This window comes from Gossypium arboreum, chromosome 1 (assembly GCF_025698485.1).
Source record: "Gossypium arboreum isolate Shixiya-1 chromosome 1, ASM2569848v2, whole genome shotgun sequence".
In the NCBI taxonomy this organism is placed as follows: domain Eukaryota; kingdom Viridiplantae; phylum Streptophyta; class Magnoliopsida; order Malvales; family Malvaceae; genus Gossypium; species Gossypium arboreum.
The window spans coordinates 2,351,744-2,364,577 of NC_069070.1; the positions used below are offsets into that span (position 1 = coordinate 2,351,744).

General features: G+C 29.6%; 1 protein-coding gene across 1 annotated transcript; it reads right to left on the reverse strand.

Moving 5' to 3' along the window:
- Positions 1 to 301: 301 nt before the first annotated feature.
- Positions 302 to 8,228, reverse strand: LOC108481946 (putative disease resistance protein At3g14460). Its single transcript, XM_017785043.2, has 4 exons — positions 8,141 to 8,228; positions 3,178 to 8,066; positions 2,719 to 2,795; positions 302 to 709 (listed from the first exon to the last, which is right to left on the reverse strand). Exons 2-3 carry the CDS (start codon positions 8,049 to 8,051, stop codon positions 2,789 to 2,791), a joined length of 4,881 nt encoding a protein of 1,626 aa, XP_017640532.1. The 5' UTR covers positions 8,052 to 8,066; positions 8,141 to 8,228; the 3' UTR covers positions 302 to 709; positions 2,719 to 2,788.
- Between the last annotated feature and the right edge of the window lie 4,606 nt (positions 8,229 to 12,834).

The following is a 12,834-nucleotide window of genomic DNA, read 5'->3' on the forward strand; positions in this document are numbered from 1 at the left end:
ATTAATATAATAGATTGAGATTGTCTTTCACATGACCACCTCTAATAGGGATCTCATGAGTTAAATTTTAGGAGATTTTAATTAGTATATAACTAACCAAAAATGCAGCCAAGGAAGATGGATATCTTGAATGTGGGATGTAATCTAATACATTGAATATCGTATAGAAATATATTCGGTGTTTTTTCACTCATATAAATATTAATTAATAATTATGATAAATTTAATAATATATTATATCATTAATCAACTCAAAATAAAACACAATGATAATAAGGAATCAATTAAAAGAGTCCCAATATTTTACGTGAAAAATCCCTTTAAAACAAAGAGTAAAAACCACAGGACTTGAAAGTCCACGTAAATGCTTTACTATACTCTAAGTTTTGTTACAACATCACAATACAAAGCCACAACAAAGAATATACAACTCTAGTAAAACAATCAGCAAAAAAATTTCAAGCAAACTAAAGAGAAACAAGAAAACCCGAAGCTACAAAATCAGTATGGAAAATCCAACTGTACACAATCAAGCATACTAACCATTGTCCAAAAATCAGCTCATACTGATATCGAATGAACCCCCAATCGAAGAGTTGATCAACATTGCATTGGTGAACCAACGCTGCCTTTTAAATTATAGCTCTTCAATGTTGAAAAGGAGAAAAATTCACTCTGACTCAAGGCCTATCAGCATCTCCCTTCACATCTGAAGAGAATTCAGAAATTTCATGAGTGGATACTGAATAATTCTTGAAATGTTAGCAGTACGTGTTTTAGCAAAAGGTTAAAACATGAAAATCTCATCGTCCTTAAATTAGAAGCCACAAAATCTTTATAAAATAAAAACATAAAATCCAGTTTGTAAATTGCAAAGATGATCATAGAATGAAGTGTCATCAATTGAATGAGAAGGAAATCGAAGTCTTGCACGAAACTTCGGATTAGAATCCAAAGTATGGTGAATTTGTTGTCAATCACAATTGCAAATCAAAGCTGGTATTTATTGGTTGCATGATCTATGATTCTCAAATACAAAAGAATAAATGTTTGAGAAGAAAAGAAATTTCCTTATAAAATATCCATGGAAATTTGGTTTTTTTATTAAAATGACCCTAATAAATTAATTAAGTACCAAAATGACCCACATTTTTAATTAAATATCAAAAAAATTCAAAATCTACAGTAAAAGTTGGTGGAGCCAAATTATATGACGCCACCAATTTGCCACGTCAGTAAGGAGCATAAAAAAATAATTTTTTGGTGAAGCCATGTAGAATGACATCACCTGTATAAAATACAAGGAAAATACAACAAAATTTAAAAAATTAGGAGCCTTTAAAACAATTTCTCATTTTTCTGGTGGAGCCATTTTAAACGGCGCAACTGGGTATGCGCTGACATACATCCTTCTGTTGATTTTGTCCTTTTTACTTTTTTTTTTTTTAAGTTTTGCCTTTTTCTTTTATTCTTTTTCTTATTTTAAGTTTTATTTTTTTTAACTTTTAACTTTTTCTTAATTTTAAAAAACTTTAAATGTATATTTTAAATTTGTTTATTTTATTTATTATTAATTTAAAATTTTAAATATATATTTTGTATTTATCCATATTTTATTTATTTATTTATTATTAATTTTAAAATTTAAAATTTAAATGTTGTCTTTATCTTTATTTATTTTATTTATTTTTATTCTTAATTTTAAATATATATTTTGAAATTATTTTTAAAGTTTAAAGTTTAATATTATTTATTAAATATTAAATATATATTTTATTAATACAAAACATTTAAATATTTAAAGATATGACCTTTTAAATTTATTATTAATTTTATAATATTTTAAATGTATATTTCAAAATTTAAAATTTAAAATTTATTTTTAAATATTAAATATATTTTATTTATTTTATTATTAATTTTAAAAACTTGAAATGTGTATTTGAAATATTGTATAATATATTTTTAATCCTTTTTTAAAGTTTTAAATATATATTTTAAAAAATTTAAAATTTAAAATATTATTTTTAAATGTTAAATATAATTTTTAATAATATAAGACATTTAAATATTTAAAGATATGACCTTTTAAATTTATTATTAATTTTATAATATTTTATAATAAATAAATAAAATAAATAAGGGTAAAGAAAAATATATATTTAAAATTTAAAATTAATAATAAATAAAATAAAAAATTAAAATATACATTTAAATTTTTTAAAATTAAGAAAAGTTAAAAGTTAAAAAAAGAAAACTTAAAAAAGAAAAAGAATAAAAGAAAAGACAAAACTTAAAAATAAAAAATAAAAAAAAAGTAAAAAGGACAAAATCAACATAAGGGTGTTAGCGCATATTGGGAGTGACATTTAAAATCGCTCCACCAGAAAAAAGAAAAATTGTTTTAAAGGCCTCTGTTTTTCTAAATTTTGTAGTATTTCCCTAGTATTTTATTTAGGTGGCGTTATTCTATATGGCTCCACTAAAAAATTATTTTTTTTATGCTCCTTGTTGACGTGGCAAGTTAGTGGCGCCATATAATTTAGTTCCACCAACTTTTACTGTAAATTTTGGGTTATTTTAGTATTTAATTAAAAAAATAAGTCTTTTTGGTACTTAATTAATTTATTAGGGTCATTTTAATAAAAAGGCCTGGAAATTTTTATCAAGGCAAAATGTCATAATTTTCATGGAAAGGAATTTAGAAACAGAACTTACTTTTATGTCCATATATTCAATTCATAATTTGGTGCTCGAACTGATAGGCTCAAAAGTATCCATGCCCAAACTAAATCCTGCAACCAAATAATTATAAAAGAAGGTTTTATATGAGGCTAAAGCAAGTAGCTTAGGATGAGAAGAACAAAGGGAAAAACTATAAAAAGTATCAAGACAGGATTAGTATATTTTATATCAAAAGCCGAAAGATGCAGACTAGTGAACTTACATCCGAAGACTAACAGATATTTGTGAAATGTGATTTCCCATTCACGGCCATTCACTATACTCAAAAGGTTTTTCCGTAAAATTATATATGCCATTAAGGCACCAGAACTTCTTAGAATGAAAAGAAAAAATGGAATAGATAATTATAACAAGGATTCAAAGTGAAAATGATATATTTTTCATCAAAAGCCAAAAGATGCAGAGTGTTGTGGTTTAAGATATTAAACTTACCGCTGATCATTAATATATATACGTGGAATGTGGGAAATTTTGGACCATTCAGGGCCACTCTCCCTCTCACATCTTGTCTCTAATTGAGAACAATTTGCAATGTCAATTCTTTGTAATTTGGAGAGGCTTCTCATAACATCTACAGAAGGCAGGTACATGAGCTTCTTGCATGAACGGATACACAGCCTCCTTAGAGAAGAGAGATTTCTGAATGACTGTGGCAAGGCTCCTATTCCTTGAAACTCTTCTATCGTTAAATATTCAAGGGTAGAAAGGAGTTGAAGTTGGTGAGTAAAACTCTTTAGCTTCCGAAAACCACTCAAATATAGATGCCTTAGAGAAGAGAGATTTCCCAACCATTCTGGCAAGGCTTCTATTTCATGAAACCCCTGCATAGTCAAATCTTCAAGGGCAGTGAGGAGTTGAAGCTGGTGAGGAAGACTCTTTAGCTTTCCAAAACCACTCAAATATAGACGCCGTAGAGAAGAGAGATTTCCCAACCAGTCTGGCAAGGCTTCTATTCCACCAAACCTTTCAATCGTCAAATCTTCAAGGGTGGTTAGGAGTTGAAATTGGTGAGGGAGACTCTTAAGCTTTTCCCAACCAATCAACTTTAGAACTTGAAGGGAGGCACTGAGATATTGAACGGAACTGAGACAGGGGAACTCTGGCAGCTCTTCTGAGAAACCACCAATGGTTAATTTTCCCAAGCAATCAAGCCTACCAAGGCTGTCATCTGGAATCCATATCAGATCAGGCAAATTTAATATTGTGAGACTGCAAAGGGAAGTATTGGATCGCAACATATTTGGTAGCAGACAACTCCATCCTTCGCCTACTTTGTTAAACTCCAATTCTGTGAGAGAAGATAGTCCATCTAAACTTGGAATGGGCTTCAAATTAGGGCAATCAGTTATGCTCAATTCTTTAAGGGAAGACAGTGGTGCTTTTAGTGGAAAGCTCTCCAACTTGTCACAGCCACCAACGGATACATTTTGAAGAGACGAAAATCCTTCCAAATTTGGAATCGAACTTAAATTAGGACAACATTTTAGATCTAATTCTTTAAGACAAGTGGAGGTAGATAATCCGTCTCCAATCTTACTTAACTTTTTGCAATCGAAAATGCTAAGTTTTTCAAGAGATGAACATCCTCCGGTTATCGGAAGAACTTCCAATTCGCTGCACCATCTAATTGACAGATTTTGAAGAGAAGAAAATCCTTCCAATTCCGGAATTGAAATTAAGTTAGGACAACTACATAGTCGTAATTTTTTGAGACAAGTGGAGGTTGACAGCCCGTCTCCAATCTTGCTTAGTTTTTCGCAAACGATAATGCTAAGCTCTTCAAGAGATGAACATTCTCCCGTTATCGGAAGAACTTCCAATGTCTTGCACCTCTCAATTGACAGATTTTGAAGAGAGGAAAATCTTTCCAAATTCGGAATGGAACTTAAATTAGGACAATATTTTAGATCTAATTTTCTGAGACAAGTGGAGGTAGATAATCCATCTCCAATCTTGCTTAATTTTTCGCAACCAGAAATCTTAAGCTTTTGAAGAGATGAACATCCTCCGGTTATTGGAAGAACTCCCAATTTTTTGCAGCTCTCAATTGACAGATATTGAAGAGAGGAAAAGCCTTCCAAATTTGGAATGGAACTTACATTAGGACAATCCGATAGACCGAATTCTTTGAGACAAGTGGAGGTTGACAGCCCGTATCCAATCTTGCTTAATTTTTCGCAACCGGAAATCCTAAGCTTTTCAAGAGACGAACATCCTCCGATTATCGGAAGAACTCCCAATTCCTTGCACCTGTAAATTGACAGATTTTGAAGAGACGAAAATCCTTCCAAATTTGGAATGGAACTTAAATTAGGACAATCAAATAGACCTAATTCTTTGAGACAAGTGGAGGTTGACAGCCCGTCTCCGATCTTGCTTAATTTTTCGCAACCGGATATTCTAAGCTTTTCAAGAGATGAACATCCTCCGATTATCGGAAGAACTCCCAATTTCTTGCAGTTCTCAATTGACAAATTTTGAAGAGAGGAAAATCCTTCTAAATTTGGAATTGAACTTAAATTAGGACAAGCATGTAGGTCTAATTCTTTGAGACAAGTGGAGGTAGATAATCCGTTTCCAATCTTACTTAATTTTTCACAAAATGAAATGCTAAGCTTTTCAAGAGAAGAGCATTGTCTTAGTGGAACACTTTTCAACAATGGACAATCCCTAATATTCAGCTCTTCCAACCAAGGAAACATGATCGTCTTTGTGGTCGCCATTGCTGTCCATTCTTCTAGACTTTTCATCTCACTTAAGGTGAATTTTTTCAATGCGGGAAACACCTTGATCACCTTATTCATACCATCGATACCTTCGTTGCAATAAAATTCATTACCCATGCATTTCACTTTCTTCAGATTTCTCAACTCAAGAAATTGGAGATCGCACAATTGGCCAAGAGGTGGAAGACTTTCACAATTGATGCAGTTGAAAAAATTCAGCTCCACCAAATGGTTAAGCAAAAACAGCCCAGTATTAGAATCACCACCAGGTCTTAACATCCATGAGGGAAAGCTGTCGCCTTGATAACTGCAAACAGTTAAGCTTTGCAAATTTGAGTGGGGTTGGAGACCTTCCATCACTTCCTCACTGTTATAACCACTACTCCCACTATCACTCCCTTCAAAATCAAATATCACCTTGCACAATTTTTCTTTAAGGCGTAGATTTGCTCCATTAGCCTCTTGTTTGTCTCTAACACCCCCAAGATGGCATATCTTCAGTTCTCCACGCAGTTCCTTTAGGGATCCTAACTCCTCAATCGAACGTCCCCTTTCTGAACCCACAAAAAATATGGGTAATGTTTGAAGACAAATTAGGTCTCCAATATTATCTGGCTGAACTTCTCGATTATTAAAATGTAAGTGCTTCAAGCTATTCAAATTTTCCAATCCATCCGGAAAGGTGAATAACCGTAAACCCAAGAGCCTCAATGTTTGCAGATTGTAAAGTTTGATTGTGGACTTAGGTAGTTCTCTGATAGAAGTCTTTGAGATGTCCAAATACCTCAAGTGCTTCAATTCTCCAAGGGAATCTGGCAACTCACAAATATTAGTAGCACCAACAAACTTTAGGACTCTTAATCTTGTGAAGCGTTTTGATAGTTTCTTGAACACATCAATCTCTGAAAACAACGAGTATACTTTTGGAGCAACCGCTGTTAAAATTTCTGGTAATGATTTCCCATCACATCCAACATTGAGATGACGAATATGAGAACACTCATTTGTGGTAGAAGTGGAATTTTCTTGGAAAATCAAAGTATCAGACTTTGAAATAGACAGAGCTAACTCATGCAACATGTCGTGCATCTTGAATGTGAGAATATTCCCTAACTTGTCCTTCTCGACATCTTGAAATAAGGAATTTGATAACAACTCATTTAAGTATTTGTCACCAATATCCACCATTGCCATAGCGCTGCCAAGAAATCCTTCAGCCAGCCACAGTTGGACCAATTCCTCTTTTTCAAAGCAATAATCTTTAGGAAACATGGCACAGTACCAAAAACACTTCTTCAAAGATGGAGAAGACAAGCGATCAAAACTAAATTTTAACACACTTTCCACTAACACACTGTCCGGTGAACCCCATACACCACTTTTTTTAATTTCCGACCATGCGTGGCGACTCCTTTCTTTGCTCATTGTCCCTCCAATAACTTTAGCTAACAATGGCACACCTCGACACTGCTTCGCAATTTCCTTTCCAATAGGCTCTAAACTGTGAGACATTGGAGAGGGTGTCAATGCTAGTTGTTTAATTATGGACCAGCATTCTTCATCTTCTAGTCTTCCTGGTTGATGTGTTTGATTTGAAAGTACTTGCACTGCTGATGCTACATCTTCTTTGCGTGTTGTCACAATAACTCCATTCCTACCATATTCATTGATATCCTCCAGACGGTCCTTCAGTTCGTCCCATTTTTCAACATCCCACACATCATCAAGAACAAGAAGATACTTGATCTGTTCCTTTTCTCTTTTGGCCTGTTTAAACTTCTCCTTGAGATTCATAATCATTGCATCCATCGTTTCTGGCACTGAGGTACTGCTATAATCAGGAAAGTTTTCAAACATCGCTTCTAAAATCTTTTTGACATCCAAATGATGAGAAACACAGACCCAGAATTTGTGATCAAAATGATTTTTCACATTCAAATCATTATACACCAGCTTTGCTATTGTAGTTTTGCCAATACCTCCCACACCTACTATAGGTACAACAGAGAGAGGCTCGTTATCTTTGGGATTGACTAACAGGTCAACTATTTTTGAGACATCAGCTTCCCTTCCAACAATGATTGAGCGAGGGAGGATGGAGTCTGTCTCCACCGCTGGTCGTTCATACTCAGGATCTGGATCTGTAGCTCTCTCTTGGAGACCAAAATCAGTGGCCAATTTGTTAAGGTCTTCCAGTGTTTTAAGGATGCCCTTAATTTTATTAGCCATCTTGAAACGAAATAAAATGGAATTGTTTGGAGAAAGGAAGTCGAGTACCTTCCTTCCAATTTGGTTCCGAATCTTCAGTTTCCTTCGGAAATTCTCATGGTCAAACTCAACAAGGATATCAGCAGCCTGATCAGCAACATCTTTGAGCCTCTGCAACCAAAGCTTCACTGCGTTCTTCTTTGTTTGCTTTTCCTCTGCATCTTGCAAGAAAGCTTTCATTATTTCTAGTGAGTCACCCAGTCTTTCCAGCTCTTCCTTGAAATTACATATACAACTGATTTGCTTAGTGGCAATTGAATTCGCTTTAGACACCGCTTCTTCCAAAATAGCACCCAAAAGAACTTCTGCCATCTTTGCTTTGACAATCTGAAAGATTTGAGTTGTTAGGAAATAAAGAAAACAAGAAATTTGTAACCCAGAAAATTGAAGCAACAAGATACCGAGTCCAGGAAATGAAGATGAATTGCTTCAATAAAAGTGAATTGAAATTAGTTTTGTGTATTAAATGTATGACATCATTCAAATCGTATTTAAATAACACATCAATATATACTATTATATATTAAGCATAATGATAATTATATTTTTAATTAAATTTAATAATTAATTTTAAAATAAGTCAATTTTTTAAAATAAAAATATTGATGAAAATATTGTCGATCTACGTCCACTTTTGTTGACATAGAATCATTTGTCTTATATATCATGCCAACAAATAATTTATAATTATAAAAATTTTAAAAATAAAAAGATTTTAAAATTCAAAAGAATTATAAAAAGTATATAAAATAAAAATAACATGAATTACACATGATTATCATGCGGGCTGTCATGTTTAAAAATTTAAAGTTTTGGTTAGTATTTCCATTAAAGAAACAACAATTTGATTCTTTTTTTAAAAACAAAAATTTTATTTATTTTTCTATTAAAAATTAGTGTAACTGACAAAATACCATATAGTAACACATCGAATTAATTGATTGATCTGGTCTAGTTTTGAAAATCTTGATTTTGATAGATGAAAAAACTTTTTATTATCTTGTCAAGTTGAGCAAGTAAGCGATGAAGTTCGAAAACAATATTAATAGCTAGCATTTTGGCTTTGGGTAGATAAATTTTGAATATTGTTGGCATTGTTGGACATTATAAAGGAATAAAAAGACAAATAGAAAAATAAAAGAAAGAATAATGTAAAAGAAAATAAAAGAAAAATATTTATTATTGGTTCAAATTTTTTTAAATATATAACATTTTGATATATAATGAGTAAGAAAATATACTGAAAAGGACATAATTTAAATATCAATTTATGGATTAAACCAAAAAAAAATTATGGATGGGATGAAGTGAAAATGAGACCATTGTTGTAAATAACTTAGTTCTAGTTTTGAAAATTATTATTTTAGTTTTTATGATATTTCATGTATTTTTAAAATATTACAATTACAAAATAAGTATAATAAACATGTATAAAGTGGGTCGGAAATTTATACATCACAAATATATATGGTGAGGCTCAAACAATGACATTCATCTTAACTAATAAAACAAGATCTCATTAAGGTTTTATTGGCTTTTAAAATATTTTTAATATATGTATTACAATCATAAATACATTTATATATAATAAGTGTTAAAAGTAACATGTTTTAATCTTATTCTTAATGTGATTTTGGGTGATCATTTGATTCTAATAGTGAATTTTATACTCTTAATCCTTTAAATTCATATTATTATATTTAGAAGAGAATTTGAGAGTAAAAGGAGCAAAAAACGAGTAACATGAACTATACAGGCTAGACACACGGCTGTATCGATTTTGAGAATTGACTCCCTAAATTGGGAGAAAACACGATTTTTAGGTTTTTTGGGCATTCTTAGACCTATATATGATAGAAATAAGAAGAGGGGAGTAGAGTCGTTGTAGAACACTAAAGAAAACAAGTCGAAAAATACCATTAAAGCCGATTCTGAAACAAATTTCATCAAGATTGAAGATCCTATTTTGATTTCTTTGGAGTTTATTATGAGTTTCTTTGTTTATTGTGGTTATTATTTATCTGAGATGTTTTTATTTTCGAGTATGAACTAATTTTCTAAATACTTAAGGGATATGAATCCTATGATGAATTATATCGTTTGATTTCTATTTTATGCAATAAGCATTTAGTTTCTTTTTCTCATTTATGTGCGCTTAATCCATGGTTTGATATTTCTATATTATTAATTCATGTTTGATGTGCTTAAATCAGAGGAGGAATAGACTTTGTTTAAGAGTAGATCTAACGTAATTGAGTGGAGTTTCATGCAATCCTAGAAATAGGACGATATAGATCTACTGGATTAGAGTCAAATCTAATAGGGAAATCTGTAAAACGAGTTAATGTGATAATAGGAGTTTTAATTAGAAAGAAATTTCAATTAATCAACCTAGAGTCAGTTGCTCTTATTCTTAAAGAAAGATATTAACATAATTTAGAGATTTCTACATATTAAGATACTAAGTGAAGAAATTATGTAATTTATATTGATAATGACAAATGAAATTTAGGTAAATTTTTTCCGGGTATTATTTCTTTTCTTGGTTGTTTACTCGATTATTTTCTTAATTTGTTCTTTGTCGTGTTATTTAGTTAATTTAATTAGTTATTTTAATTTTAATCAATCGCTTTAATTATTCAGTTAAATAATAAAAAGATAGTAATTATTAATACTTTTAGTCCTCGTGAGAACATATCTTTACTCACCATAACTATACTATTAATTAATAGTAGGTACATTTACTTTAATCAAATAATTAATTAGTTGACGACTGCATCAATCTGCTACTTATATTCATGAATGTATTATAAATATATAATTTTGCAATATTAAATTAAAAATTATTAGTAAAAGGGTAAGTGAAAACTATGTCACCTTTGCTTCCAGACTCTAATGTGCAATGTAATATCTGTATGATGAAAATGTTGAATTGGATATATAAAATTTTATCATGTAGAAATATACCTTAAAATTTTATGGTCATTTAATTTATATGCTAATTTAACAAAAACAGGCCTCTTTATTAAAATAACCCTTTAATTTTAAATAAGTACCAAAATAATTCATTTTTAAATTTTAGAAAATGAAAAATATTTTTAATTTTTTATTAATTCAAATTTCACTTTTTAAAATAAAATATTATTTTTAAATTTTAAATAGAATTTAAAAATAATTTGAATGTAATGACCCAAAATTCATGGGCACCGGAAAAGTGAGTTATAGGGCCTCCGTCTTAGTGAAATAAGTTCGAAAATAATTATTAAAAATATTTATGAGCCTAGTGGTGTGTCTAATTAGGATTTAATTAGGTGAAATTATCTTAATTTAGAAATATTAGCAAAAAGAACTAAATTGAAAAAAGGGTAAAAGTTTAATTCTAAAGTAATAGAAAATAAAAGGATTAAAATGGCAATTAAGCCATTTACATAAATTGAGGCAGCAAATGGAAGAAAAATCAAAATTTTTCTTGAATGTATGTATTATATATATTAAAATTATTATTATGGTTTTATAGTTATTATGATTATTTAATGAATATTATATTTTAAATAAATTAAATAGTTGATAAATATATGGTAATAAAATATACATGTGTAAAAATTATATTGGTACATTTGTAATTTAAATACTAAATTATTTATAATTTAAGTAAAAAGATATTTGTTAATTAAATAATTAATTTATTAATTTATGAAATTTTTGTTTGACAAACAAATTGAATAATGACAATTGTAATAAAAATATTGGTACATTTGTAATAAATAGATACATGTACACTTGTAATAAAATAATTAAGTTACTTAATATTAAAGTAAAAGATATTTGTTAATTAAATAATTAAATTATTAAATAATTGTGTGAAAAAAATAAAATAAAATAAATGGTGACAAATGTATGGTATTGATGGTGTACACTTGTGTGTATATAATTAAATGCTTAATAGATATTTAAAATAAATATATTATAATATATGTTAATTAAAAAATAAAGTAAATAAAAGAATAAAAGAATGAAATAAAAGAAACAAAAGAATAAGAAACAGAGAGCATTCGAAAAACAGGGGAAGAAAAGAAAAAGGAAAAATTGGAATTTTGAAGTTTCAAACTTGTTTGGTAAGCTAAATTTAGTCCTTTTCTCTTAAATTTGATGTTTTAAAAGTCTTAAAACAAGGTTTTGATGAAATTAATTTGATAGTTTGAAAGTTTAAAAGCTTTTAAATAAAGTTCATGTTGAAGAAAAAGAAGAATTAGGGATTTAATTGAATGAATTTTAAGTTAGAAATTGAAAAAGGGATTAAATTGTAAAAGAAGCTATAAGTTTTGTGTTTTAGGAAATTAAATTGAAATAAAATTTAAATTGGGGTTTTATAATGAACATTAGATTGTTAGGGTGAACATGGAAGGAAATTGAGTAGAAATGAAGTATAAATTAAGTTAAACAAATAAAAGAGTTAATTAGGATTAAATGAGAATTAAGGAATAATTTGAATAAAATTCAATTAATTATTAAATTAATGCTTTAATTAATAATGTAAATTGTTAATATTATTTTTTTCGTAGCTAACAAGGAAAACGAGGCATCGGCATCCAAAGGAAAAGAAAAGATCGTTGAGGAGTAAACTCGTGTTTCGGGTTAGTATTACTATAACTCAAACTATTTATTAAATGTTTATTGAATTTATAGTTATGTAATAATTAAGATAAGGTAAGTATTATATTTAAATTTAAATATAAGTATGTGTGAAAATTAATTTGTATATGAATTAAGATAATAGATATTTGAATTGATTGAGTATTGAAAATTTTTGTGTAAATGAAATTGAAATTAGAAAAGTAAAATAATAGCCTATTAACTTGTCGGACTAGATTTGATACAAATGGCATGCCATTGGATTTGTGATGTGATGAGGAGATTGTAGTTCGCCGAGAAGATGTTTCATATTATATACTTGGTTTATCCGAAGAGGCACTTAATGCCTTCTTGGTGTGTTATGGAGGATTTATAATATTCGGTGTGTTTGGGTTGGACATTCGGTGTGTTTGGGTGGAATCAGCGATCTGCCGAGTCCGAGCCTTGTTAATAGGGTAAATAA